General features: G+C 45.9%; 2 protein-coding genes across 2 annotated transcripts in view; one reads left to right on the top strand and one right to left on the bottom strand.

Moving 5' to 3' along the window:
* The first annotated feature begins 277 nt into the window (after positions 1–277).
* Positions 278–25,076, top strand: part of PHF24 (PHD finger protein 24) — a 197,998-nt gene continuing 173,199 nt past the window's right edge. Inside the window, exon 1 of the mRNA XM_081790905.1 lies at positions 278–488. The gene's annotated coding sequence lies outside the window, so the exon portion shown is untranslated. The remainder of the gene's footprint in view (positions 489–25,076) is intronic.
* On the bottom strand, positions 16,622–23,387 carry SPATA31F1 (SPATA31 subfamily F member 1). The gene is made up of 4 exons (XM_078436717.2): positions 23,158–23,387; positions 22,254–22,293; positions 21,647–21,707; positions 16,622–20,622 (listed from the first exon to the last, which is right to left on the bottom strand). Exons 1-4 carry the CDS (start codon positions 23,299–23,301, stop codon positions 16,797–16,799), a joined length of 4,071 nt encoding a protein of 1,356 aa, XP_078292843.1. The 5' UTR covers positions 23,302–23,387; the 3' UTR covers positions 16,622–16,796.

Raw genomic sequence — 25,076 nt, forward strand, 5'->3', positions numbered from 1 at the left:
CGCCTCCTCGGGCCGGCACTGACCTTGCCGTTGGCTGCCCGGCTGCCGAAGACCCGGCGCCGCAGAGCGGGGAGCTGGTCGGGGGCGCCCACTGGCACCCGGACCCACAGGTCGTCGGAGCCGGGCGCCGCCTTCCTGCGGTCCCTCAGCGCCTCATTCCTGCGCGAGGTCGCCAAGCTAAGCTGCGAGGGCCGTGCCTCGAGGCGCGGGAGGGCGGAGCGCGACGCGCGCCCACCGGCCCGCGGAGGTCGTCTGGCGCGGGCGCACGCGCCGCAGCCGCACGGGGCGGGAGACAGGGAGGGTGGGTGTGCTGGGGAGCGCGCGCCGCCGCCGCCGCCGCCGCCGCCTCAGCCTGCTGCTCCGCCTGCGCCGCCTGCTCCCGGCGCTCGGCCCCAGCACGCCGGCTCCCGAGTGGCCATGGGCGGCGCGGGGTCCGCGGTGTAGAGTCCGCCGGCCCCGGACCCGCGTCCCGCACCGTGACGGTCCCGGTAAGCGGGGGCGGGGGCGGCGGGGACACGGCAGGCACCCTACGGGACGGGTCTGCGGGCCGCGGACAACCCTCCGGGGACTCTGAGGTGTTGTGTGGGAGCCGCCCCTAAGGGAGTCCCTGTGTAAGTAGATAACCCCCCGAGTGTCCCTGCCTCTGCCCCTTGGGAAAGTTCCGGAGGCGTGCAGGGAGCCGCCCCCATGGAGGACCCCTGTGTGAACGGAGACTCCCAGGGCTGTCTCTGCATTTGCTGCCATGGGGAGGCACAGCGTGGACGCACTGCCTACCCACAGAGACCTTCTGTATAACTACCGGAGGCCAAGGGTGGTCTCTGGTGGTGTCTCAGTGGAAGACCGTTTGAGAACACAGGGGAGCCTCAGGAGCCTGCGCGGTGGGGATGGACCCCACAGAGGACCGCTGTATAAAGGAATACCTTAGACTGTGCCCTGGAACTGCCTGGAATGAACCTCTGACTGGAAGGAGAAGATCCTGCTGCGGGATCTAGGCCAGGAGTAACTTCCCATATGCCCAAAGGACTTTAGCCTTGACCTTTTTAGGGCTCGGTGTGCCCTAAATTGTGCCCCTCCAAGGTGATCGAGAGGCTGGGGCCCTGTGGGGCTGCTGCCTTTGTCCATTCCTTCCCCGACCCCATTAGAAAATGTATTTTCCGTGGTAGCCCAGGTTGTCTCGAAGCTGGATATTTGTGGAGGCAGGAACTTCTATTAGAGCAAAGGACATAAGGGAAGGGAGGACAAGTGAGCCCTCTGAAGCTAAGATAGGAGACTTGGGGCCCTGGGCTTGACTATCCATAAGCAAGCAGTAAGATAGGTGGAATAATTGATGCTGGCAGGTCCTGGAAGAGAAAGTTCTTTGAAGGAAGGAAGAAGACTACATAGGATTATTGAGCTCTAGTGTGCTAGGCATTATACATACTAGCTATGTTTAAATATAGAACTCTTACAACAACCTTGTAAAATTATCCCTCCGGGGATAATTAAATTGAGACTCAGAGACGTTAAGCAATTTGAAAAAGATTACAAAGTTTGGAATCATGAAATCTATTTTTCAGATTTTATTTGGGAAGAGATATCAAAAAGAGAAGCAAGAACGTATGTTTGCTTCAGTTGAAAAGGTAAAACTATATAAGACTCTTAGGAAAGAAACCAGGGAAATATCTTCACAACTTTGGATTTGGCAATGGTTTCTTAAGTATAACAACATCAAAAGTGCAGACGAGAAAAAACAGAAAAATTGGACTTCCTTAAAATTTAAACTTTTGTGTGTCAAAGGATTCACTCAAGAGAGTGGGGGGACAACCCATGGAATGGGGAAAAATATTTGCAAATAATATATCTGGTAAGTGATTTATATCTACTATGTATAAAGAACTCCTACAAGTCAACAACAATAAAAACTACACTCAGTTCAAAAATGGAAAGGATGTGAATAGATATTTCTTCAAAGAAGATATGTAAATAGCTAACCAGCACTATTCTCAAAAAATATGGAAAATAGTGGGAGGATCTGGAGAAATTAGAATGCTGGTACATTGCTGATAGAAATGTAAAGTGCTGTAGAAATGTTTCATGGTTCCTCAAAAAATTAAAAAGAATTTTCACATGACCCAGCTTTTCTACTCTGACATATATATCCAAAAGAAATGTGATATGGTATGGAAGCTGGATAAATTATAAAATTGGATACCTCTCTCCTGTGATCAAAGAAATGACCCATTTCTGTTGTATTGGTTACCTATCATCATCCTTGCTAACCCCAAGTCACCAATCTCTGAGGAAACACATTGGATATGATGAGTTCGTGATTACGTTGTTTCTAGAAACAAGTTCTGAAGAATTGGTCTTCTCAGACCCTTCTGGCCCACTTTGAACTACAGAGAGGATACTGACACTGTGATCTCAAATAAACTCTTTGCTTCCCCCAATCATCTTTGCAGCATTTCTTTAAGAAAGATTTATTCAACACTTGTCCTGTGTAAAGCAGTGGGAACTATTCTGATTGTTCCTCCTTCCTGAACTTAACGAAAATCTGGAGCTCCTTTTTCTATCTGTGAAACTTACTGATTTGGGTTGTTTCCCCTACTTCTCTTCTCAGAGGTTCTTTTACTTTATTACTTCCTGGGGGACATCCCTCCCCATTTTCTACAAGGTTACCATTAGTTATATTTTTGAGCCTTTCACAGATATCTGCTGTTCTCATATAAAAAATCAAATGAAGGGACAGAATAGTAATTTACATTTAATATGCAGGATGAGATCGTTCCAGCCTATTAGGAGGGCCACAGACTCCACAGCTATGTGTCTTTATAGAATGAACTGAAGGAGAAGGGTTACCTAGATGCCTTCTCCTTCCCTATTTCTTCCCTGGCTCATACTGTGGAACAGCCCCTCTTCCTCCTACCTCCACTTTCCCTTATAAATAATCTCACTGAACTTTAAGCAGGTACCTTGCACACACACAAACTGCATGCTGGCCACATGTGCCTTACTGTCAGACACTTCTCTTAACTGTCATGGCTGCAGCAGTTTATTAGTTTTCTATTACTGTGCAACAAATTACCACAAATGTGGTAGTTTAAAATAATACATAATATATGATCTCAAAGTCTCAGTGAGTTAAGATTCCAGCTTAGTCCTCTGTGGTCTGACAAGGCTGCAAAGTATTGGCTGGGCTGTGTTCTCATCTGGAGGCTTGAATGGGGAAGAATCCTCCAAGCTCACTCAGGTTGTTGGCAGAATTCATTTCTTTGCATTCATAGGACTGGGGACCCTGGGGGCCCTCTAAGCTGGAGGCCACGTTCAATGTCTAAAAGCCACCTACAGTTCCTAGAGGGTATATGGACTTTCCCAACACGGCCAGTTTATCAAGCCATAAAGAAATGTCTGAGAATGAGTATGCTAGAAGACAGTCTTACAGAAGTATAGGAATAACAGCCTATTATTATTCCATGTTTTGTTAATTACAATCAAAGCACAGGTCTGTCCACACTAAAGAGGATGGGATTACACAAAGCATGAACACAAGGAGGTGGGAACATGGGGGAAGGCCACCTTAGAGACTTACTTTCTCCACAAACAGTACCAAGGAAAGGTTTAGGTTGTCATCTGATCTCATTTCTTCCATTTTATTCAGCCACGTGGGCCTATCTACTTTCTTGTCCCAGTGGGATTTAACACCACTTACCCCCCTGACCCTTAAAGTTTTTTTAAGCCCTTCTCAAGTTACCACAAATTCTTCAACATTCACATTGTCTCTATGATAATATGTTCTATATCTCTTTTCTTCTTTAATAAGGACACAGAAAACCCCAATTCCACTTATCAGCTGAAGAAGTTATCATTAAGCATAATTTGTGGCATCTTTGTGAACTGATTTTCTTTTTAACCTGTCTCTCCTAGGTCTTCCAGCACATGGAAAACATTTTTTTCCCCTCACCATTGTTTTTTACCCGTTGCTAATTATGGTTGAGAGAGACAGCCTACTATGGGCTCTTAGCATTCCTGAATGTTTTTTTTTACTGGGTATGTCAAGAATGTAAGACCATGACTGTTTTCCAGGCCATTTCTCAGAATTGTGTTTGCAACAAGCAACCTTGAAAGATAAGGCAACTCCCCCCCCCCCCCCCCCGGACAAAGATCAACTTTGCTTTTTCTTACTGTAAAAGCAGTGAGACCCCAAACCTTAGCATTCCTCTCTTGTAACACAACCCACTGAATGAACAGTCATCTATCATTCTGTGCTACACCCAAGGCATTTGATAGACAAGGGGAACTGACACACACAAAAAACATGCTAAAGCTCTTGCTATGACTGTTCTGTGAGTGATAAAACCCTTTATATCTGATTCAGGAGCCTTTTGTCTTCTGCCAGCATTCATGAAATAGAACAGGATAGCTTGTTAACCTTAAAAATAGAGTAAAATAGGGGTGCCAGGGTGGCTCAGTTGGTTAAGCGTCCGACTTCAGCTCAGGTCATGATCTCACAGCTCGGGAGTTCAAGCCCCACGTCGGGTTCTGTGCTGACAGCTCAGAGCCTGGAACCTGCTCTGGGTTCTGTCTCCCTCTCTCTCTCTACCCCTCCTCTGCTCATATTCTGTGTCTGTCTCAAAAATAAATGAACATTTAAAAAAATTAAAAAAAAATACAATAAAATTCCAGCCCTTGCAAAGTTCTTGACAATAACTACCATTTGTTTTTCAAGGGTTAAAACTAATTTTGTTAATTTCTCAAGCACTTCATGGGCATATTTAGGAGCTTGAAGCCCTGAACCAAGCCCCGCTCTTGGTACTCAGACCAGGCTCGATGTAGACATTGGGGAAGGGGACACAAGCTCGGATGGCTGCACATCTGAGTTTTGAGCGCCCACCTAAGAGTTACAGTCTGTTGGGTGAAGATTTTGGCTTGGTGAGTTCCTGATAGAGCCTAAATAGTGTTTGACAATCTCTAGGGTGGCCGAGGTGTGAAGGAATCCTATACTAGAGGTCCTGGTGATGTTGAGAGGTAACGGGTAAGGGAGGTACACATGGTTGACTTCAGTTTTACCTCTGGTGATGACTTCATTGTTAATAACCTGGTTATTTCACCTGGTTGACATCCTGGATTAGGGGGAGAGGAAGTGTACTAATTCACCCCTACTCTCCCCAGTGTAGCAGGCCCACTACCTATTTAGGACAGGTACTTGGACCAGGCTCTGGGGTAAAGGTCCTAGGTTGGGGTGTTGCAAGAGCCTGGAAATCCCCACAGCTCTTCAGGCCCACGTCTCTGGCACATTTGCTCCCTCCTGATATGGTGTTCCAGGGCAACAGATGCTCCCAGCTTGGCAGGCAGGAGCCAGGGAAGGGTATGGTGGGAATTCCAGCTGAGGGGCTGGGATAATCCCAGAACAGGGCTTGGAGTAGACTGGGCCCCTGTAGGCTTTTCTGGCTAAGGAGGGTCAAAGGGCCTGGGGACCTTGGTGCTCCTGGATTCCACTGAACACTGAGCCCTCCAGAGACATCCTACCCTGAAGACTGTGCAGGTAGTTACTGAAGGAGCTACTGAGTTCCTGGAGTGCAGATGATCTATACTGTCATAAACGTGTGCTACTTGTGGGCCTAGTACAGGTGCAGATATTACTCTGTGTCTAGTTATCTATAGTTAAGATTAGTGTTAGGTTGGGGCATGTGGGTGGCTTAGTCAGTTGAGTGTCTGACTTCGGCTCAGGTCATTATCTCGCGGTTCATGGGTTCATCCCCACATTGGGCTCAGTACTGACAGCTCGGAGCCTGAAGCCTGCTTTGGGATTCTGTGTCTCCCACTCTGTCTTCCCCTCCCCCACTCATGCGCGCGCGCGCGCTCTCTCTCTCTCTCTCTCTCTCTCTCTCTCAAAAATGAATAAATGTTAAAAAAAAAAGGTTAGCATTATGCTTAAAATAGCACTGATGTAGTGGTTACACATTGGAGGTAGACTGGTAAGCATAAGGCAAAGTAAAGATTTTGGGAGGTAATACCCACCAGCATTACTTTGAAAGGATATGTCTGCTTTATTCTTTCCTTAGAGTCTATATCTGCTGAGACGCTGGGGTTCAGGACCTGCAGTAAACTGGAGACGCTACCGGGGATAGAGATGGATGTGTAGGTGAGGAATGGGGCTGCCGAGGAGGGCAGTGGACTCACTTGCTGACCTTGTCATTTCTTTGAAAGCACATAGCCAAGTTGTTGAGACCAGAGGTATGCATGTGAATCTAAGACTATCCTTATTTTATTTTATTTTATTTTATTTTATTTTATTTTATTTTATTTTTTGATTTACATCTAATTAAATTTTTTTTTTTAACATTGATTCATTTTTGAGAGACAGAGCATGAGCAGGGAAGGGTCAGAGAGAGAGGGAGACACAAAATCTGAAGCAGGCTCCAGACTCTGAGCTGTCAGAACAGAGCCCAACGTGGGGCTCGAACTCACAAAATGCGAGATCATGACCTGAGCTGAAGTCTGACGCTCAACCGACTGAGCCACTCAGGTGCCCCTGATTTACATCTAATTAGTTAGCATATAGTGCAACAATGATTTCAGGAGTAGATTCCTTAATGTCCTTTACCCATTTAGCCCATCCCCCCTCCCAAAATCCCTCCAGTAACCCTCCGGTCTCCATATTTAAGAGTCTCTTATGTTTTATCCCCCTCCCTATTTTTATATTATTTTTGCTTCCTTTCCCTTGTGTTCACCTGTTCTGTGCCAAGACTATCCTTATTAAAGGACAAGGAATGACATAGAAATTACAAAGCAGAGCTTAGAGGGGGGAGAGACAGGCCTGGTTTGAGGTGGCCTAGGAGGCTTTATGGAGGAGAGCAACTTTAATGGATAGATTTGGTTGGACTGCATTTGTGTTGGTAGGTCTGCAAGATGGTCTGTGTCTGTTTACGTGTGTGAAGCCTGTCTCTGTGTCTGCATGTGTGCTTGTGCCAGTGTCTGTCTGCTCCCACATGTCTGACTCAGGGTGTTCTTGAGTCTATGTAGGTATGTTTCCTGGACCTGTCTCTGGGTACTCTGAATTAGTTTTGGAGTGGCATCATTGAATTTGTGTCCTTGTGTTTGTGTCTCTTTGTGGCTGGATGTCTGTGTCCTGTGTCTTTGACTATGTGTGAGATTCTGCTCTGGACTCTCACTTTACCCCTCCCCTCTCTCCTGACACTCCCCAGCTGCCAGCACCATTTACCGCAAGGAATGGCTTTCGTTCCCATTCTCTTCCCGCCATCTGGATTCCCACGGGTCCAGCTGCCTGCCCAGGGTCCTGCCCCTGCGCTTTCTGTAGCAGGCTTGACCTCAGGAGTGATACCTTCAGGAAAATCCCCAATGTGCGCCTTGCCTGGCCCTGGATCCAGAGAAGTTGCAGTGGAGAAGAGCGGCAAAGCAGGAAAGGGGGAGGGGGCAGTTGGCAGGGCCCACCCCTCCTTCTGGAAACAGAGATCTCCCTCTGGCCCCTTCCCAGGCCCCCTTTCCCTCCTCATGCTCTCATCCAGACCAAGTATTCAAGGTCCTGGCCTCACTGTCTCTGGGGATGGATGGGAATGAACAGTCCTCTGCAAGCCCAGCCAGACCTATCAGGGATCTGGTCCTCTGTGTCCCCTAGCACCTTACATGCCTACATTGTGCTCATTGCTCATATCCCCACCTGAAGTCCAGGCTGTCTTCCCTTCTTTCTTCTCCCTACATGGGACACAGGAATCATTCTTGTTCTTCATTCTGTGACAGATGGGCCCCTGAGCCCAGGTGGAGCATTAGGCTTTGGATGGCTGGTAAAGAGCAGAAGCCCAGCCCCCTCTTACATGGTGCAGAGAGTAGCATCTGTGGGGTTTATTCCTGTTCTCATTCTGTGTTCACTGCTCTCCCAGGATGGGCTATGGTAAGCAGGTACAAAAATGAAGCAGTCATGGTCTCTATCTTCTAGGACTCTGTGTTTTGACAGGAGAAGTGATTTTGTGGAGAAGCCACTCTCCTCCACTGCACGTGGTCACTTGCCTGAAATTCTCTCCATAGACTTCTCAGGTGCCCTCTGCAGAGATCAAGGAGAGGGCTCCAGAAGGTCAGGACCTTTCACCATGACATGTTACCTCAGAGGGCCAGAGGTGAACTCCAGAGTTCCCTAGCAAGCACCCATTTATTCCTAGCATCTACCACCACTTCTGGAGTAGTAGATGCTTGAGTTTGTGTCCTCCATGAGGCCTTTTATGCTGGATTTACTCTTAAGCTAGAGAGTGAGGTTTGTGCTAGGGTTATGAGATGGGATGAGCAAGGCTTCATTCCTTAACGTCTTGCGTGAGTCACAGGCTCTGACCCTGTCTTTGCTTAGCTCTTGACTTTGCTGAAAACTGAGAATCCTGAAGGTGTTGGTTACATATCATCTTTATGCCCTCAACCCTTTGTTGTAGCACTATGGTCAGTGCTATGAACTCATGCTGCTCTGCGGCAGTTAGGATCCTTGGGGGCCATGGAAAGGACCTGTTCCACCTAAGTCAGGATGTGTGCACATTAACCTTGGCTTACCACATGACCTTTCTGGGTCATTCCCTTCACTCTGGGTCCCCCTCTTGTCTCCTTGCTGTGGGGCTCTCTGCCCAACTCCCACCAGGCAGGAAGGATGTGCCTGTCACAGGGATCTCCTTTGGTTTTTGGAGTGTATTGGCTCAACAGACCTGGGCCTTGTATCTCCTCACCTTGGGGGCCACAACAGGGGCTGGGTCCTCTTCCATTAGACATAGAATCAACATTCACAGGAGGGACACATTCATACTTCTTCCCATCCTCTGTTTCTGGACCCTGCTAGCAGTGGACATATTGTGCTAAGTGCTGGGGTCCTATCATGCAAGAGAGTCCTGCTACCACCTCTTGGTTTGATGAGATGTTGAGTCATCCTGGATTTCCTTATAAATCAGTGAGGCAGAGGCATCCCACAGTCCCTCATACCATATTTTAGGGAGATTGTTGTACTTCTTGTACTTCCTTTAGCTCTTGGCTCCTGTATGGTAGGTCAGAAGGTGGGAATGCAGAGGTGTTACCTTCTGACAGATATGAAGTGTCCAAAACAGATGTCCATCTCATCCACTCAGGATAACCTCTTTCTGCCTTCCAGTTCTCTTCTCATACTCCCTAAACATCCCTACTCTCTGAAAACCAGAATGTTGTACCTGCCCTCTTTGTCTGTAGTCTCATGCACTATGCTCCACACATCTAGAACATCCCTGAAATCTCTCCTAGTGCTCCAGTCTTCTGAGAGCACCTTCATACATGTGATCATCAATGGGAAACACCTTTTTATGCCCACATAGCCTCTTTGTTGCATACCCACACCATAGGCTCTAAGAGTAATTTGCTATAGTTAACTTCCAGAATTCATCTCCACCTTTGGCTTTAGGTTTTGGTCTCCATACCCCTCTCTCCATCCCCAGCCATGGTCCCTTCCTTGTTCCTCACTTTACCCTTTTGGGTCTTTGCCCACATTCTGTTACATGTGATGGAATCTTTCTAGTAAGCCACACTGTCTTTCCTCAATACTACCTTCTATTTACCACCAGTAAAGCATCTGTGCTTTTATCCAATGCCATCTTCTGGACAGGGCATTTGATCCCATTGCCTGCTTCTACACCACCTCATTGCTCCAGCAGTTCTCCCCTTGCTCTCCCTTATCATCAATTTATCCCTCCTGACTGCATCATTTCAGTCAATATCCAGCATGCTATGTCTCTCACTTTTTTTTAACTTGCATACTATTTTTCATAATGGTTGCACCAATTTAAATGCCCACCAACAGTACACAAATGTTCACTTTTTTCTACATCCTCACCAACACTCATCTCATGTTTTCTTGGTTATAGCCATTCTAACAGGTGTGGGATGATTTCTCATTGTGGCTTTGATTTGCATTTCCTTGATAATGATGTTGAGCATCTTTTCATGTACCTGTTTGCCATTCAAATGTCTTATTTGGAAAAAATGTCTAAGTAGTTCCTCTGTGCATTTTTATTTTATTTAAATTTTTAATTTAAGTTCTAGTTCTATTTAGTTCTAGTTAGTTAACATACACTGTAATATTAGTTTCAGGTGTACAATATGGTGATGCAACACTTCATACAACACCCAGTGCTCATCACAACAAATGTACTCCTTAATCCCCATCACCTATTTCACCTTTCCCTCCACTCACCTGCCATCTGGTAACCATCAGTTTGTTTTCTCTAGTTAAGGTCTGTTTCTTGGTTTGCCTGTTTTTTTCCTTTTGCTTTCTTAAATTCCACAAATGAGTGAAATCATATGGTATTTGGCTTTCTGTGACTTATTTCACTTAGCATAATACTGTCTGGCTCCACCCATGTCATTGCAAATGGCAAGATTTCATTCTTTTTTATGGCTGAGTAATTGTATGTATATACCACATGTTCTTCATCCATTCATCAGCTGATGGACACTTGGGCAGTTTCCATAATTTGGCCATTAAATCAGATTTTGTTGTTGTTATTGGTGTCTCTCACCTTTTTAAAAAAAGTCCTCTTTGGGTCCCACTTTCTATTTCCCCATTTTTCTGCATCTCTGTGAAACAAACTTCCTTTAAAGAACTGATTACACTTGCTGTCACCATTTGTTTTCCTTCCATTTTTTCTTGAATCCATCCCAGTCATGCCTTCACATCCATCATTCACAAGAGTCTATTCTTCTCAAGGCATGAATGATTTCTATGTTGCTGAATCTAATGGTCAATTCTGAGTCCTTACTTTCTTTGGCCAGTTCACAACTTTTCACTCAGTTGCTCACTTTCTCCTTGCAGTACTTTTCCTCTCTTGGCTTATGGTATACAACACTTTTCTCCTTTTCCTACCTTCCTCCCTGGCTACTGCTTCTCAGTCTTCTCTCTTACTGGATCCCTTTTTTCCCCTCCAATTTCTTACTGTTAGAATGTCCCAGAGCCCAATCCTTAGGGTTTTTTCTTCATTTCATTCATTTCCTTGGTGATCTTATCTAATCTCATGGTTTTACATATATCAGTCTATCAGTCAATCAATCATCTGTAGCAAGGACTTTCTCTGAGGACCATTGGGTTTCTGTGGAAGGGTCTCAGGAAGAATCAGAGGGGTTAGTTACAATACTACTACAATAACTAGAAACAAAGGGAGTGCAAAGTAGTTATGTACTAGATTTATTTTAAAGGTAGCGACAAGATTTTCTGATGGATTGGAGAGACATTGTTAGAGATAAAAAATCAAAATGACACCAATGTTTTTGGCCTGAGCAATGGGCAAAAAGGAGATACCAGTAACTGATGTGGGAAATACTGTGATTGGAATAGGTCTGGTATATGTGATTGTGTGGTGGCAAGGAGGGAGGGAATCAGGATTTTACTTTTGAGGTTAATATTGGACATTCAATGTATATGTTGATTAGACAATTTGGATACATGAGACTGTCTACCCCATTAAGTAATGATCTCCATGGAGGCAAGGCCTGTGTCTTGGCGATTGTTTTGCCTGCAGTCGTTCCTGGCACATAGTGAGTACTCAAATTATTTTAATTGTTATGCAAGATGCCTTTCAAGGTCATTTTTATTGTGACCCTTTTATGTGACCCTAGGGTCCTCATCAGCTGAGTACTTCCTCCTGTGGCAGGACCCCATACACCATAGCAGTCATCACATTAATGTAATAATTAATCTGCTTCCTCAGGCCAGACTTTGAATTCAAGTCTATTAAAGTATTACCATGCACCAGCCACTGTCCTAAGCCCTGGGGATATGAGATACTATTATAATTTTTTAAGAAAGAAAGGATGAGAAACTGAACTATAAGCAGAGGCAGTAACAATAGAGGAAAGGGGCCAACTTGAGAGGTGTCAAAATTAGAACCCAGTTACTGACTTGATATATGGTCTGAACAAAAAGGTATAGTGATATACCTGGTCTGAAAAAAATGGTATAGTAACACCATTCTCTGACATTAGAAAGCAGTTTGGTGAGGTAGAGGGTGTTGGGAAACTTTTAATTAATTTGCATTGTCTTTGGGGCAAGATAGAGCATTTTCCTATCTATTGCCTATTTAGTTGGAGCTCAGAGGAAAGACTAGAGCAACAAAGCGGCTTTGGGAATCAGCAGTACATTAATAGTAATTGAGGTTTGGGATATGGATGTACAGTTATTCCCCTTTCCCAGATGAAGAAATTGGGACTCAGAAATGTTAAGTAACTTGTCAAATGTCAGAGGATTCTAACTCTGATTTTTTTCACATTCCATTCTTGTGACTTTGCCCTTAAAACTCTTCATCCTCTCCAAGGGTCATAGATTTGGCTTAAACATTGTAAAAATAATTTTGTAATGTTTTCTTTGTGTTGTAGTTTTGTTGCCCTTTATTCATGTTTATCATCTTTCTCTGAGATCATTCTCTGGTCATTTCAGCCAGAAGTTTCCTTCTGAAAGTGGAAATCTTTTATTCATACTTAACCTTATATTGAATGGAATAAGAACAACCTTCAGCTATGCTACTCTGCTGTAGCTTCCTTAAGGGCAAGGATTCCAGTCTTTCTTCCAGGGACACCAATACCTGCCCCAGCCCAGTTTATGGGAGAAGGTAGGACAGGTCCATTCATGCCTCCTTAGGTGGTCAGGGAATATGAGTCTGATGGCCACTGTTAAGACATCTACTTTCTGGCCAGGGCTATAGAGGCTGCTGATGGTGCTGGGAGTTGGGGTAGGAGTGCAGGCTGACACAACAGGAGGCAGGAAAGAACTCTAGTAATGTCTTAGAATGGCGAGTTTATTGGAGAGGCCTCTTAAAACAGGTCTGTAGGATGGGGCGCCTGGGTGGCGCAGTCGGTTAAGCGTCCGACTTCAGCCAGGTCACGATCTCGCGGTCCGTGAGTTCGAGCCCCGCGTCAGGCTCTGGGCTGATGGCTCGGAGCCTGGAGCCTGTTTCCGATTCTGTGTCTCCCTCTCTCTCTGCCCCTCCCCGGTTCATGCTCTGTCTCTCTCTGTCCCAAAAATAAATAAAAAAAAAAAAAAGTTGAAAAAAAAAAAAAAAACAGGTCTGTAGGAGAAACTTCGTTTAATCTATGTGTGAGGGAGTGTGTAGACAAGATATGGTTTGGAGGGGCTTGCATTTCTTAGCAGCTGCTCACAGATCTCAGCTTGCCTCTCAGTATCCCTCTTGGGAGGTTCCAGGTCTGTAGGAGAAACTTCGTTTAATCTATGTGTGAGGGAGTGTGTAGACAAGATATGGTTTGGAGGGGCTTGCATTTCTTAGCAGCTGCTCACAGATCTCAGCTTGCCTCTCAGTATCCCTCTTGGGAGGTTCCAAGGGTTTCAGAGAATTCCATGTTATCTTTCCACCAATGACAAACAGATATTACTATGAAGTGCAAATTATTGGACATTCCAGAAAGACCAAAGGGGCTACAGTCCCTCTTCAGTGCTGAGCAGCTTATCTGGTAAAGACCTCATGTGTGGCATTAAATTCTAGATGTAGATCCCTGGCCACTTTTCATGACTATTTAATGGAACAGAACACTTTTCAAAAGTCTTATTAAAAGTGTTATGTTATTGTTGTTGGCAATCAAATTGAGTGGTTCTGGTGCTTTCTGAAATGCAGGGGGAATAATGAAGAAATGTGGAATGATGACAGACACCAAGGGCTGGGGTGGGTAGGCTAATTGATGCTGTCTTTGTCTGGGGAGAGGACAAGAGTGGGGAAGACACCAGGCAGATCCTGGGAGAGTATACAGCTGAGTTCAACACCATACAATATTCATGAAACATATAAAAATATACATATATAGGGGTGCCTGGGTGGCTCAGTTGGTTAAGTGTCCAACTCTTGGTTTCAGCTCAGGTCATGATCTCATGGTTCGTGAGTTCGAGCCCCCTGCTCCAACAGTGCAGAACCTGCTTGGGTTTCTCTCTCTCTCTCTCTCTCTCTTTCTCTCTCTCTCCGCCCCCCTCCCCTGCTCACTCTCTCTCTCTCAAACAAATAAAAAATTTAAAAACATGTACATATATAAACATATATATGTGTATATGTATTCAGGAAGGCAAGGCTGGTGGAAAGGAGGAACATGGGGAAGGATTGCAGGTGTAGGTGGTATAGAAATGAGACATAACAGTACGGCTGGGTACAAGCTGCTGGCAGTACTTGACAGGATTGGATGTGTTTAGAAAAATCTTGTGTTTGTGGTTCTTTCCCAGCAGTGTCAACACTCAGCCAACCTCTGTTAATCACACTAAGACAAGCAGATTAAAGCCCAGATTTACTTACTTACTTCCCCCCAAAGCCCTCGAACTTTGGGTTAGCTTCCTGGTTCTAGGCTCTTTTGAGGGCAAAACAAATTGGCTTTGCTCTCTTTTCATGTCCTGGTCAGGAACATGTCAGCTTCTGTCCCAGGTACTCAGACCTCCATTTACATGCTTCCCCTTCCTGATTCTCTCCCTGCCAGCCTTTAGAAGTGGGGGACAAGCGCCTCTTCATGTCCTACTGTGATCTTCATTCCAGGAATCACTCATTCCTTGCAACTAGCAGGCAGTGGAGGCAGGATATAGGTAAGAGAGCTACAGCAGCTTCTGAGGTGAGTTCTCCAGAAAGATCTTATTAATAACTAACAGGGAGCAGAGGAGGAGAGATTCTATCATTTGCTTTTGACATCCTATCATATTAGCTATGTGCTTTATTAACTATTTTTTTTAAATTTAAATTCAAATTAGTTAACATCTAGTATAGTACTGGTTTTAGGAGCTGAATTTAGTGATTCATCACTTACATATAACCCTGGGGCTCATCCCAGCAAGTGCCCTCCTTAATACCCATTACCCATTTAGCCCATCCCACCACTCACCTCCCCTCCAGCAACCCTCAGTTTTTCTCTATATTTAAGAGTCTTATGGTTTGCCGCCCTGTTTTTATCTCATTTCATTTTTCCTTCCCTTCCCCATTCATCCGTTTTGTTTCTTAAATTCCACACATGAGTGAAATCATATTTGTCTTTCTCTGACTGACTTATTTCACTTAGCATAATACACTGTAGTTCCATCCATGTTGTTGCAAATGGCAAGATTTCATTATTTTTGATCACCAAGTAACATTCCATTACACACACACACACACACACACACACACACACACACACCATGTCTTCTTTATCCATTCATCAGTTGATGGACATTTGGGCTCTTTCCATAATTTGGCTATTGTTGATAGTGCTGCCATAAACATTGGGGTGCATGTGCCCCTTCAAATCAGCATTTTTATATCCTTTGGATAAATACCTAGTAGTGCAGTTGCAGCAGTACAGTCTCTTTGACCTCGGCTACAGCAGCTTCTTACTAGACATGTCTCCAGAGGCAAGGGAAACAAAAGCAAAAATGAACTTTTGGGACCTCATCAAGGTAAAAAGCTTCTGCACAGTGAAGGAAATAATCACCAAAACTGAAAGGCAACTGATGCACTGGGAGAAGATATTTGCAAATGATGACATATTGGATAAGGGTTAGTATCTAAAATCTATAAAGAACTTATCAAACTCAACACCCAACAACAAATAATCCAGTTAAGAAATGGGCAGAAGACACAAATAGGCATTTTTCCAAAGGATACATCCAGATGGCTAACATCACTCATCATCAGGGAAGTACACATCAAAACCACAATGAGATACCACCTCACACCTGTCAGAATGACTAAAATTAACAATTCAGGAAACAACAGATGTTGGCAAAGACATGGAGAAAGGGGAATCCTTTTGCATGTTGATCTGAATGCCAGCTGATGCAGTCACTCATCACTAATAACCAACAGGGAACTTGTGCTTTTGATAAACACAAAGTACCTCTTCAAGTTTGGAGCACTATGGTACTGCTCTGAAAACCACCACTGAAGACTGTGGGCATATATAGAAGTCATCAATGAATTCTGCCTGTGGGATTCCTAGCCACTCCTTGTCACTACTATCCTCATGTCCACATTACTCCTCTGGGTCCAAGGACACCATGAGAACCCATGATAGAATTCAAGCCTCATCTTTATTTTTTATTTTATTTTATTTTTGAGAGACAGGGAGAAACAGAGTGTGAGTGGGGGAGGGGCAGAGGGAGAGGGAGACACAGAATCCGAAATAGGCTCCAGGCTCTACTGTTCTCTCAGCACAGAGCCTGACATGGGGCTCAAACCCAGAACTGTGAGATCGTGACCTGACCAATGTCAGATGCTTAACCAGCTGAGCCATCCGGGCACCCCCAACCCTGATCTTTATTTCTTTATTTACCTTACCTTCATTCTCTGCCCAAGTCCCCAACCCCGCTTTTTTTTTTTTTTTTTAGAGAGAGAGAGAATCTTAAGCAGGTTCCACACTCAGTGCGGATCCTATGACCCTGGGATCATGACCTGAGCCAAAAACAATTCAGTTGCTTAACCGACTGAGCCACCCAGGTGCCTCAACCGCTTGTCTCTTTATCCACAGTCCAGGGTGGGCTGGGAGGAGTTATTTGGAATGTTGACCCAGCTTAAGTGTGGGTTAAAGCTTCTTCCCTAGATGAAAAGGACATTTTAGCCTCCCCCCCCAACTCCTGCCTTCCCTTAACACACTACAGTGGAGAGAAGGAGGAGACAGACAATTCTTTGCTTATAGATACAGAGTGTATTTCAGTGGCATTCTGCCCCACCTGCACATTAATGAAAATGACAGCAGTCTTCTTCAAGGGGTGCAGATGTTGGGGAGCCTACAAAGTCTTGATTGTTTTGGGTCTTCTTGAGCAGACCAACATTTCCCTCTGAGGTGAGAGTTGAGACCTAGGGCAAGTTCCCTGGTTGGGTAGCAAAAGCCACTCTAGGACAGTGCCGAGGGCAGTGGCGGGGGTGGCTCAGGACTGAGGCAGAGTGGAGTTGCTGGGAGCGGGAGCGGTGCCGGAGTTTACTGTCTGGGGAATGGAGACCATCCAAGAAGGCCAGGCACACCTGCTTCTCAGTGGGGGAAGATTGGGCCTTGGAGTCCCCTCCTGTTTTCTCTGTCTTGGTTCGCCCTGTGGGACTTTTGGCTGGAGCCAGGCTCTTTTCTACATTTTCTCTTCTGGTATTGGCCGCCTTCGCAGCTGTAGAGAACATGGATTCCTCATGCCCTTTGCCTTTTGTCTTGGTGTTAAAACAGTGCAGAAAGGATTTCATCTTACTTCTCAAGCCAGATTCTGTAAGGCTGGGCCTCTTATTAGTATGGACTGGCATCACCTGCCGCTGCAAAACTTGACCTTTCAAAGTTTGGCCCTGCAAAGGCTTGCCCTGAATGGGTTGGCCCAGGATAGACTGGCCCTTTGATGCCTGGGGCACCATAGGCTGGGCATTCTTAGAAATCCTTGCTGGTTTGAGAAGGACATTGAGCTTGGTTTGACTGTCCTGCAGGTCATTCTTCTTAGATTCCTTCCCCCCAGGGATTCTTGGAGGTGGCTCTGGAAGCTTAATCTGAGGGTGCTGGGTACTATGTTCACAGAAAGCATCAAGATGAAAGCTATGGCTTCGTTGCCAGGGACTGCATGGTGTCCTGTTCATCCCTTCTGGCCTCTGGGCTGCATCAGTGTGGCTTATTTCTCTTGTAGAGCAGTGTGCAAGCCCGGCATCCCCTTCTCCATGGTCCCCTGCCAATTTGGGTTTCCCTGGGTCCTTTCTCTTTTCTGCCAGCATGGGAACTTGGGCTGAGTCTTTGCTCTTGCTGGGGCTTTGGGGCTCAGGGCTCCAGGGTTCCTCCAGGCTGGGGCTGTTCACACTGGCCTCAAGCTGAACACAAAGTACCTGGGCCTCTGTCATGTCACCACTGGGTTGTGAGATCTTAGAGGCCCAGTGGGCAGAACCATGGGGTACTGCTCTGGAACTAGGTTGCTTCTGGTTCTGCTGCACTGCCTTTAACTCAATGGCCAGCTGTTCTTTAAGGTGGAGCCATTCTGGATCTGGGGCATGAGGAACATCTGGTGGGGTGGGGAGATCCTGGAGCAATGTTTTCCCTTGGTTGTTCAGATTCCCTGGAGACTCCTGTGTGGATGTGTTCTCTGGGATTGCTATAGTTTGTTCTCTGGACTTCCTTGCCTTTATGGGAATTCCCAGTTGTATCTCTAGGATCTTCTTTCTTAGATGGAAATTTAATTTGGCCAAGATGGGTTTCTTGAGTGTGTAGGGCCCAGAAGTCTCTATCTGGCTTTCTAGATGCACTGTCTCAATCATTCCTTCTACCTGCTTTTCAGCCTGGAACTCATCTGCAGTGTTTGCACAGGTGTTGTTGGCATCTTCTTCTACCTGCCCTTCAGCCTGGAACTCATCTGCAATGTTTGCACAAGTGTTGTTGGCATCTTGAAAGCATGGCCCAAGACTCAGACATTTCTCTTCAGATGAGATCATCTGAGTCAGAGGTTCAGTTGGGAATTTTCCAGGTCCAGGCACCATTCCTGTGATCACATCTTGGGTAGTGATTGCTGGTCCCATGGCCCTAGAAAGAGCCACATAATAAAGAGCAGGCAGCCCTGACAAGAAGGCCAGATACTTGTGCCGCAAAGTCGTCTCCAGTTTCTCAATGGCTCCCTCAGACAGGGCTCGGGGCAGCTTAGGGTGTTCAGTGACAGCATCTCGTGAGGCTTGTTGCCGTTGGTCAAGGGCCATTGGCATCCAGGGTATAGCTTTCTCTTGTGGGGCAGGGTCAGTTGCTGCCTGCAGCTCCAAGGGCTTGCTTTCTGGGATGCAGGTTAAGGGAGCCACTTGCAGGTCCCCAGGAATTATGTACTGCCAAGAGCTGTATACACAAGCAGGGACCTTGCCCTGGTGGATCTGCCCACATTTGGAGTTGATGTGGCTCTGTAATATTGCCTTGGTCTGGTCAAAAAAGTGTGGCATGGGGACTGACACTGGGTCTGTGAAGGGTGAGAATGGGTCACCGGCCCCAGTGGTTTCTAGGGCTGTAGGTTGGGGAGCACTCATGTTGGCTAGGGCTGTGCTACTCCAGGACAGAGTTGACTGATCAGTGGGGGACAGGAGCAACTGGATGGACTCCTGGATCTTTTGGGGCAGGCCCCAACGATGGTGAATCAACTGCCTCTGGAGATGGAATTCCAGCAGCCTTCGGGCATGTTCCGGAAAGAAGAGTAGTTTCCTAGTGAGGACTGTGATGGGCTTCACTGGCCAAAAAGTTTTCACTGTCTCTGGAGACCGGGCTTTGCCACAGGGCCTATACTGTATGGGGCTCTGGCTGTGCTGAGGTCTCTGGAAAACCGCTGGCAAGCCCCACTGAAGCTGGAGCTGCTTCTGCAGCAGGTGCCACTCCAAGGCATCACACTCAGCCAGCGTCAATAATGGAACACTGATCTGAGCTTGTTGGTAATCAGATGGAGTGACCCAATTTGGGGAAGATGGGGAAGAGGGTGGGACTGATTGGGGTACAGTTTTAGGCAGCAGGGGGAGGACAGAGAGTTCCTTGAAGAGAAGAGCATCCTTCAGGGGGTGCTGGGATATGCTCCCATTTGTGGAGCAGTTTTGAGAATCTATTAATGTGTTGACCAGGGACTCACTGTGCAGAGAAGGGTGGCCACAGAATAGCTGGCTGTATTTCTGCTGCAGATGGGCCACTGAGTCATGAGCCTGGTGCCCAGGATGTGGATAGAGGCGACGTGATTCTTTAAGGGCTGGAGACAGCAAGGCCAGAGCCATATGGTTTGGGATTTGCTGGTGGTGGTGTCTTTGTTCTGGGTCCATAGTGGACCATTCAGAAACCCAGAAGGCCTGGGTAGGCTGGCTGCCCATAAATGGACCCCAGTTCTGGTAGGAATAGGTCCCCAGTTTTTCAACAGAGAACTTAGAAGTATCATTTGGGATGAAAGAAACTGGTTGGTCATTTACACGTTGGCAAAAGAATGGCGGGTTTGGCATAAGCTGCCTTAGGGACTCCTCCACACGCCTGGGAAGCCCCCATCTCTGGAAATGCATCCATTTTTTCACATGTACCTCAAGAAGCCTCAGGACTTCAGGACTGAGGAATGGCAGGTTGGCAGGGAGGACAGTAACCATATGTAAGGCCATAGGGTGTGTCTGGGTAGTGAATTCGTGGTTTAGGGTGTGCAGAGTGACCTGGGAATTCAAGGGCTGTTGCCCTTTGTTCCCATAGACATGGCTGGGGGTGCTCTGCATCATCTCCTGCTGGTTCACTGTTAACCTAGCCTCCTCAAGTCTTGAGCAAGACATAGTCTCTTGGCCCCTGGGCACCCCAGTTATTTGAAATCCTTGCCCCAGCTGGTGGTGTTCAGCCCAGTAATTGTGCACCCTGGCTGTACCAGTCGACTGGGCAGCTGACTGTGTTAAGCATTTCTGATCTATTGATTGCAACACTGGGGGTGTTACAGATGGATATACAAGTGCTTTGGAGTGTAGGAAACATTGGTCCAGATTCTGTTCTAAAGACACATTAGACATGGACAAAATCTCTAGGCAAGAGGACCCCTGCAATGGCTCTGATGAAGGGGGACAGATCAGGGTGTTCTCACCCGCCAGCAACTGCTGAATCTCCAGAGCCATAGAATTGCAGATTTGGCAGCAGGTATCTGCACACAGGAGCCGTCGCACACTTCCCTCCTGAGGAAGCCAGCCCTGGCTGGGAAGGGAAGATGGCAACCATTACTGATGGGTTGACACCTGCCTCTTTGAATGTGTGTGGCTTGGAGATTGCCCTCCCCTAGTCCTGGAAGCGTTGGGGCTTGTACTCCCAGGGTATTTACCCATCTCCTCTTCCTCCAAGGAAAATGCCATTGGCAAGTTATGTTGGGCTGGGCTGAGGGCCTGGACCTTGTTGGGCAAGGTCTCAGACAGCCCATGGAAGCACAGGGCCATGACAGACTGGGAGGTGGGGTGAGTTCTCTGTTTACCTGTGTTGAGAAGCTGAACTAGGAGAAGGGAACCACGGTGTAGGGTGGGAGCAGGGGAACCAATGTTTAGCTGATGTGGCAGCATGAAGAACATGACCAGGAGAATCTGGAGTCAGTCTCCTTTGGGGTTAAGAAGGCCACAGCCTATATGCAGTATTTCTAAACTGTGAAAAATGAGGTCTTTGTGGGAACTCTGAATTCAGAGACCATGGAGTGTCCCAGCTCCTGTTCATAGCATCCCTTCAGAGCCAGTCCCATTCTCTAGAGACTTTAAGAAGAGGATAAGATGACAGGCTCTTTCCTGAGGGCTGTCCCAGGAACTGGCCTCCCCTAAGACAAAACCATGGAGGTAATGTCAACAGGTTCCACAGGTCTGCCCTTGAATGATTGTAACTGTAAAGGGAATATGACAATGGAATTTAGTTATGCACATATTTGTCTATTCTCTTGACTGGATAACTTGTCTTGTGGCTGAGTGCAAACTCATGTAGAGTCTTTAATGAATTACATACTAGTGAAATCCTGAGTTCCAGGACCACTGTGAACTGAGCCCATAGCAGAACTGGGAGACTCCTCTCTCCTGAGACACCTGGTCCCCCTCTGCCCTGGCAACCCTCTCAACTGTGCTCAGTGTCCACTTGAGTCTTACTCCCACCCAGCCATTATCCCTCTCCTCATCCCTGCCCCAGGCCAAGCACAGAAATGATGACGGGCCAGGCTGGAGTTTGGAGACTGCAAAGAGCAAGTGGTCACCTTTTCATGACAGAGAGCAGCTCCCATGGCTTCTCAGCTTCTTCCCGGGAAAGTCTCCTAGCTGAGAAACCAGGAGACAGTGTTACAAGGAATGAGAGGATACAGGGGCATCCTATGGGAAGTTGAAGGGACTCCTATAGGAAGCTGAAGGCCTTTGAGTAAGAGGAGATTCGAAACCCCAACAGTAAATGCTCTCAGGCATGTCTGTGTACAACTTAACCAGTTGTATCATGCTGTCCTGGACCTAATCTCATTTGATCATCAAAACCACACTGTGAGTGAGGCAAGATCATCAGATGCCCATTTCATGGATCACAGAGTTATCGATGAAGTGACTTCCATAGGATTGTAAAACTAGTAAATGACACAGGAAAGGGCTTCTGTTCTAATTCCTCATTCATCATTCCCAGGAGCTGGGGTAAGGTGAATTTTGGAACATTCCCAGCCTCTGATATCCCAAGAAAATCTGGAAGAATTCATCAGCTGGGGCAAATGGACCCTTCAGTGGTTAGAGAACCTGGCTCCTGGCACCAAGAGTCATAGAGAGACACACATCAAGGGAATTTTGCCCATGGTGAGGGGAGTCAGAACAGAGTTGGAACCTTACCTCTAAATGCTGCATCTCTCATCCTGACTCTTCGGTGACGCTTAAAGACAAAATGTTAAGAGTATGAAGATGGGACACTTTTTTTTTGGTCATCTTTAAAATAAGACAAAGCTGGGGCACCTGGGTGACTCAGTCAGTTAAGCATCCAACTATAGCTCAGGTCATGATCTCACAGTATGTGGGTTCGAGCCCTGCATTGGGCTCTGTGCTGACATCTCAGCCTAAAACCTACTTCAGATTTCTGTGTTTCCCTCTCTCTCTACCCCTTCCCCACTCATGCTCTGTGTCTCTCTTTCAAAAATAAAATAAACATTAAAAATTTTTTAAAAAACAAAATAAGACAAAGCTAATATACATTTCCCAATCCCTTTCTATATATGTCTATATTTTATTGACTTTTCTAACTTCCCTTTCCATACTCATTTCACCTCAACATTTCTCTTCTCTGCTTGCTTCTTATTTATTTAGAGGATTTTCCATACTCGATACCTCTCATTTATTTCCCAAGTTATGCATGAGGTTTATGATGAAGCAAGAGAAAGAGTGGGACAGATTAAAGAGTGTGTAGGTATAATAGCCAACAGATTTGTGTTAAAAAATGCCTATACAGACTACCAACCAGAAAAATCCCACTTTTTGGGAGGTAGTCTGAGATCTAGGGATTTAGAATCCATTTCATCTAGGTCTCAACCCAAGCCACATTGAGAGGTGTTTAATTTCAACTAGACTACACTGGAGGATGGTCTGGTAATGAATTATTTTTAGTCTCTGAGAAGTACCAAATGAGAGTTACTGAATGCATGGTATGAAAGTTGGGGGTGGTGGTGGTAAAAGGAGAGACTCTGAGATCTTAAAAGCTTATCTGAGGCTTATTAGTTTAATCATGGTCATAACGTTTCCCTACCGGGCAGCAGCTCCTTTGAGGTTCCAGCCTTAATCCATGGTAACTCCTTTTTACTTGCCAGATAATTAGGAGAATGATGAAGATGAAGACATAGACATATAAGGTATACTCGAAATCCCACAGAACAAAAGTACTTCTCAACATGGTCTAAACCTCATTAGCATGAGGAGACCAACCATCCCTATATCTAGGCATTCAGAGTCCTGGTGCCTGATGACTCCTAATGCTATGCCTTGTCATCTCCACCTCATAGATGATGGAACTAGGCCACCAGACTGCATCACAAAGACCTTCTGTTTCACAAGGCACATGCAGTGTCAAAGACTTAGGGAAGTGTATATGGTGATTTAGTCTGTAGATGAGGAAGTCCGGTTGTCTGTAATGGTTACAGAGCCTGGGACTAAAAGTGTCTTCTCATAGATAGTGTCTATGCCTCCACTTTGTCCTCAGTCTGCACACCCTACACCAGCCTGATGTCTTGACTCTGTCGTTTACAACTATCTGGTCACCTGTCCCACAACTGAATTTCTGAGTGTTTAGGGATATAGTGCACCTTTTGAGGAAGAGTGGCTGGGACAGAGGAATCTCCACTAACTCCCGTCTCTGTACTGGAAATATAGCTGAAAAGCACACATGAGCTTAGGGAGGGCAGAGTCTGGTTATGGCTTGGGAATGGAGAACTTTGATATTAACAGGCATTGGGTGATGGGGAATCAGAAGTATATGAAGGGGACCATGGCTTATAGGAGGAAAAGGGCAAGGTGACATCTTTCAATGAGATTGTAGGAGGCAGGAAGGAATGCTTCCGAGTCTGTGTGGCCTCAAGCTTACAGATAGGTGGGAAGAGATAAACACTGCCTTCCGTGGAGATATACTAATGAGATTCACTTATTGAGCTCCTTAAAAGTTGGTTTTCTAGAGCTGTTTTTAGAATTCTGTCTCCTCATGGATATGACTACCTGCAGAGAGGGGTTAGTTAGTGGCTACTTCTGACTTAAGGTGATAAACTAGTTGCTGATCATGATTAAATCTATTCATCTACTCTGGATATATGTTGTTTGCCTGAAGGAAGCTTGTTTTTGTTTGTTATTATTTTCTATAACCTGAAGTTTGAAACCTTTATTAGGCCGGTAGTTTTCTAATTCATTCCCAGGGCCCAACACTTCTATTCTCTTCCCATTTATTTATACATTTATGCTACCTGCTTGACCTCTGTGGTTATTGGCATATTTCCCCAACAACTGAATTTCTGAATTTCCTTCAGAATCTTACCCTGGTAACAGCAGTCTCACAGCCAAAAAACCCCTGTGCTCAAAATCTCTGAAGAAGCTATTTTGGTCCCTCCTCCAACATCCAGTCCTCCACCCTGCTGGCATGGTGAGCCTTTAGTTTGTGTTCATCCCTAAGATGGGCAGTGTCAAAGGTACAAAGACATTTGAGTCATTGTTGCCTTCTTGCTATCCAGACACTTAACTGTCTGGTTTCCAAGATAAGACTAATTCACAAAAACAGGAGCCAATAATCTAGAACAATCAGAACTATACACTCATTTGCAAAGCCTAGGTTATAAACATCCCATTTCAGAGGAGAGAAACCATAGTGATGATCAGGGTGGTCAGAGAGGGCTCCTGGGTAAAGTGACATAGGAGTTGGGTCTAAAAGTGCAGGCTGTGGGGGAAGGAGCATGTTGCAGATGGGAGAGAAACTTACAAACAAATGCAGAACAGAGCAATGGGCTATGGAGTGCATTTGGCGGTAAGAAATGCAGTCTATCTCTAGCAGAGGTGTAGATGGGTGGATGGGAGAGGACCTGTGGTGAAAGATTAGAGTAGCAGGGATGAGGTCTCTTGCTGGAGGACCGGTGCATGTAAGTGACTTTAATCACTGAAATTGTATTTTAAAAAGTAGGTATATATATA

The sequence above is a fragment of the Panthera onca genome, chromosome D4 (genome assembly GCF_046562875.1).
Source record: "Panthera onca isolate mPanOnc1 chromosome D4, mPanOnc1 haplotype 2, whole genome shotgun sequence".
Classification (NCBI taxonomy): domain Eukaryota; kingdom Metazoa; phylum Chordata; class Mammalia; order Carnivora; family Felidae; genus Panthera; species Panthera onca.

Bases quoted from the DNA above. Each gene is read 5' to 3' on its own strand.
- SPATA31F1 (XM_078436717.2), bottom strand. From the start codon at position 23,301: ATGTTGAGAAGTACTTTTGTTCTGTGGGATTTCGAGTATACCTTATAT. The intron at 22,294-23,157 runs GTAGGGAAACGT...TTTGTCTTTAAG, and splicing joins CTCAAAGGAGCTGCTGCCCG to CGTCACCGAAGAGTCAGGAT. The intron at 21,708-22,253 runs GTAAGGTTCCAA...CTGGTTTCTCAG, and splicing joins GAGAGATGCAGCATTTAGAG to CTAGGAGACTTTCCCGGGAA.